The sequence below is a fragment of the Limulus polyphemus genome, unplaced genomic scaffold (genome assembly GCF_000517525.1).
Source record: "Limulus polyphemus unplaced genomic scaffold, Limulus_polyphemus-2.1.2 Scaffold1456, whole genome shotgun sequence".
NCBI classification, from domain to species: Eukaryota; Metazoa; Arthropoda; class Merostomata; order Xiphosura; family Limulidae; genus Limulus; species Limulus polyphemus.
The window spans coordinates 40236-45119 of record NW_013667066.1 but is presented as its reverse complement, the minus strand read 5'-3'; the positions used below and the strand labels follow the sequence as shown (position 1 = coordinate 45119).

Below are 4884 nucleotides of genomic sequence, written 5' to 3'. Positions count from 1 at the left end.
AGTGAATTGTTTTTTACCTGATACTTAACAGACTGTTAAGTATCAGGTAAAAAAGAATTCACTCTGTTAAGTATCAGGTAAAAACAATTCACTCTGTTAAGTATCAGGTAAAAAAACACTTCACTCTGTTAAGTATCAGGTAAAAAAAACACTTCACTCTGTTAAGTATCAGGTAAAAACAATTCACTCTGTTAAGTATCAGGTAAAAACAGTTCACGAGGAATCGAACCGCGTATTTTAGCGTTGAAGCTCCGTAAACTTACCGCTGTCCTTACAGAGGACGTGACATGATTGATACACAGAACAAGTATATTTGTATGTCTAGAAATGTGTTTCTATGTATTTTTAAAACATTATTTTTTTCTCTGTTTATTATAGTTGCTTAAAATTTGAATACATAGCATATTAAATATCATGTGACTCGTATGTAGTAACATATAATTAATTGTAGTAACCTACAGTTAATTAGCAAAACATCTAACGAGCCATTTGAGTAATGAATGTAGCTGAGAAATGTTGTTTATCGATTACAAGTTCCTGGTGGGTTTCGGTTTCATTAAGGTACTGCTAGGCATTCCATATTAATTCTTCTCTCAGAATAACAAAAACTTATGCAACATTTTTATTTTATTTTTACGTAGTTGAGGTACTTGACGTACAAACCTAGCGAATGTCGCATTATGTAATTAAACTTCTAAATTTCATAATTTTGCTTCGTAACGCAAGAATCTATGTATTTATCTTGCTGTTGTATATATTTATAGAGTTGGGAAGCTATAGACAGGAACACGGCAACTTTCACGCCAGATATTTCACCTTTGATGCTCGCGGCCCATCGAAATAATTACGAAATCATCAAAATCCTGTTGGATCGTGGAGCTACACTACCAAATCCCCATCAAGCACGGTGTGGATGCAGGGAGTGCGTGATATCCAGCTCGGAGGACAGTTTGAGGCACTCTCGCTTCCGGATCAACGCTTATCGTGCTCTAGCCTCGCCCTCACTCATCTCACTTTCTAGCAAAGATCCTATTTTAACCGCCTTCGAGCTTAGCTGGGAGCTACGCCGGTTAAGTTTTATGGAGCAAGAGTTCAAAAGCGAGTATCAGGTAAAAAATAATTCACTACGGTTTACACAGCATATAGCCCAATGTAGCTTTGCTCTAAAACAAATAAACACACAAACAATCATGCCATTCTAAAGATAACATATTAAACACCAGAATCTTCCAAACTAAAGAATTTGAAATATTTATGAGTTAAATACACATTTTATCGCCCAAAGTTTCAAAAGCCTACCAACAAAAACTATTTATTATTCAATGTTTCAACATTTCTCATAGCGCTACACATGGGGTTATCTTGCACATAGCTGTCCCTATGTCGGAATATAAACGAGCAAAAAATAAAAGGACTAAATTCAAGTGATGTTATCTTCGCTATTTTACACTGTGCCAATACCTAACGTACGCGTTCTAAAACCTGTTGCATTGTATGCTTTGATTTCTATCTCTAGCAGCATCATAATCGAGAAATCGGGCTCTGAGGAATCAGTATGTAGAACTGTATTACGAGAACTTTGTGGAACTTTAGAAGATTTATTCAGTTGAAACAGTAGTTGAAATGTGTAACGGGAACTTTATGGTACTTCATAGAAGAAACGTAAGATTAACCCGTTCAATAGTAATATCCAACACCAATACTTCCAACCTTATCTTCAATAGTAATATCCAACACCAATACTTCCAACCTTATCTTCAATAGTAATATCCAACACCAACATTTCCAACCTTATCTTTAATAGTAATATCCAACACCAATATTTCCAACCTTATCTTCAATAGTAATATCCAGTACCAATACTTCCAACCTTATCTTCAATAGTAATATCCAGTACCAATATTTCCGTATTAACTCGGATAAGTTCACATAATGATCAACGTCAGTGTCTATGAATACTGTTTTATCGTTTCCGAAAGGTGTAAAAAGTGATCTTTATTAGAAATGTATGCATAGAATACAAATATATATTCATTTTACTGAAGGTATCTTGAGAGCAACAAAATAACTGAAACTATCAACATAAACTGTGTCGACCCCTTGGGCCGTTCCGCCCTACTGATGGCTATAGACAATGAAAACCTGGAAATGCTGGAGTTACTGATTGCATTTGGGATGGAGACAAAAGATGCCTTACTGCATGCCATTAGCGAAGAATATGTGGAGGCAGTGGAGGTATTACTGGAACACGAGGAGAACAGCCATAAAAAAGGGGATCCTCATGTAAGATTACGTTTGATAAAGCTTTACTTTCACAAGTAACCAAATCAAAACATGTATACTGATATAAACATTTATACAACTGATTTATGCTTTAAAGTTCTAAAACATTTTTAGGGTTACTCACGACACTGTTGATGGGCATTCTTTTCGGATAGTAAATTCACATGTTATATTTTATTGTGGTCCATTAAAGATCCAGCTGTATCGTACTTACCTACTTGCTAAATTAAAACAAACTTTTGGCTACACCAAAATCATTAATTTGGTGTTATAAAGTTTGATTTTGTAAGGTTTAATATCTAAAATACAAACGCTATTTTCTAAAATAATCTGTAATTTTTTAAAAATAAATAGTTAATGTTTTTCTGTTATTTCGCGCGTAAACTTAACTTAATCACAATTTTTAATTTAACACACCGATAAAATCTAAAGAATTGTCATGGTATTGAATATAAATACACTGAAAATAAGTCTTCTTTTTTCCATGAAAACAGTGGCACAGCGGTATGTCTGCGGACTTACAACGCTGGAATCCGGGTTTCGATACCCGTCGTGGGCAGAGCACAGATAGCCCATTGTGTAGCTTTGTGCCTAATTACAAATAAACAATAAAAACATTTAACTCAAGATTATAAATATTAAACAGTGAAATATTTGCAAGGCAATGTTTCATCCACGTGTAAACGTAAGCCTAATTTTGAAATGTAGAAAACAGTTACTAAGAGTTCAGGAGAATGTTTTCAAATATAACAACGTAGTGTGTTTTCTCCTTACAATTACTAATCTTACACATCACCTTACACACTCCTACTCCTAAAGTATTAAATATATGTGCTTATTTTCTAATTTTGTGCTTTTTTTTAGCTCAAAACTAAATATTTATGTAGTTTATTTTGATATAAATATTTTGTAAACTAAATATTTTTTTTAAAAGTGAGTCTGTTTTGGTATTATAAGGAATGATACATAGCTTTGATAAAGACTTACAAAAGACGAAAATTATTAGATGACTTATTATCTCAACTGCAAAAATATGCATATTTTGCGATTATCGTCTTATGAGAGAAACTAAAATATATATATATGCACCAATGATTAGGTCATGATCCTAACATTTATCAGCATAACATTTTTCAAAGATTACGTAATAAAGGTTAGGGCGATCGACTCGCGATCTGCGGGTCGAGAGTTCGAATCCTCGTCACCGAACATGCTCGCCCTTTCAGCCGTTGGGGCGTTATTATGTGACGGTCAATCCTATTATTCTTTGGTAAAAGAGTAGCTCAAGAGTTGGAAGTGGGTAGTTTTGACTCTCTCTGCTAAATTAGAGACGGCTAGTGCAGATAGCCCTCTCGAGTAGCTTTGAACGAAATTCAAAATTAACCAATCTAATACGTAATATTTTTTCTAAGGTAGAGTAATATTAATTTGTAAATTTTTCTCAAAAAAGATTGTAGTTAAATAGATTTGTTTCATAGAGATTTGTTATCTAAGTAACCAGTCAAGGAAACAGCCTCAAAATGTTTATTTTCGCTGTTTTGTTTGTATATCATTTCAAACTAATGTTGGTCTATGTTGAGGAACTCACCAAATTCATGTTTCTTATGTTTTTTGTGATACGTTTCAGCTTAAAGTAATTGAATCCTAATTTTTCCTTGTTCCTGTACCGAAACGTTCTTGTGATACATCTCTACATGTTGTTTCAGCTCATGAATTAACTCTACTTTTCCCTGATCAAATACCAAAACATTTTTGTGACACATCTTTACATATGTTAGCTTAATATGAATTAACCATACATTTCCTTGATCAAGTACCAAAACGTTTCCATGATACGTATCTACATCATGTTTCAGCTTAATATGAATTTATCATACATTTCCTTGATCAAGTACCAAAACGTTTCCATGATACGTATCTACATGATGTTTCAGCTTATTATGAGTTAACCATACATTTCCTTGATCAAGTACCAAAACGTTTCCATGATACGTATCTACATCATGTTTCAGCTTAATATGAATTAACCATACATTTCCTTGATCAAGTACCAAAACGTTTCCATGATACGTATCTACATCATGTTTCAGCTTAATATGAATTTATCATACATTTCCTTGATCAAGTACCAAAACGTTTCCATGATACGTATCTACATGATGTTTCAGCTTAATATGAATTCATCATACATTTCCTTGATCAAGTACCAAAACGTTTCCATGATACGTATCTACATGATGTTTCAGCTTAATAGGTAAGTTTGGAGATATTGGTGTTGGATATTACTATTGAAGGTAAGGTTGGAAGTATTGGTGTTGGATATTACTATTGAAGATAAGGTTGAAAATATTGGGGTTGGATATTACTATTGAAGGTAAGTTTGGAAGTATTGGTGTTGGATATTACTATTGAAGGTAAGGTTGGAAGTATTGGTGTTGGATATTATTATTGAAGGTAAGTTTGGAAATATTGGTGTTGGATATTACTATTGAAGATAAGGTTGGAAGTGTTGGTGTTGGATATTACTATTGAAGGTAAGGTTGGAAGTATTGGTGTTGTATATTACTATTGAAGGTAAGGTTGGAAGTATTGGTGTTGGAT

The 4884-nt window shown here is 33.5% G+C and overlaps 1 protein-coding gene across 1 annotated transcript in view; it reads left to right on the top strand.

The window, feature by feature from the left end:
- Positions 1–4884, top strand: part of LOC106463661 (transient receptor potential-gamma protein-like) — a gene marked incomplete at its 3' end in the record, with an annotated part of 101180 nt that overhangs the window by 57081 nt on the left and 39215 nt on the right. The window contains exons 4-5 of the mRNA XM_022391223.1: positions 765–1102; positions 2046–2283. Coding sequence (XP_022246931.1) covers positions 765–1102; positions 2046–2283 — 576 coding nt within the window. The remainder of the gene's footprint in view (positions 1–764; positions 1103–2045; positions 2284–4884) is intronic.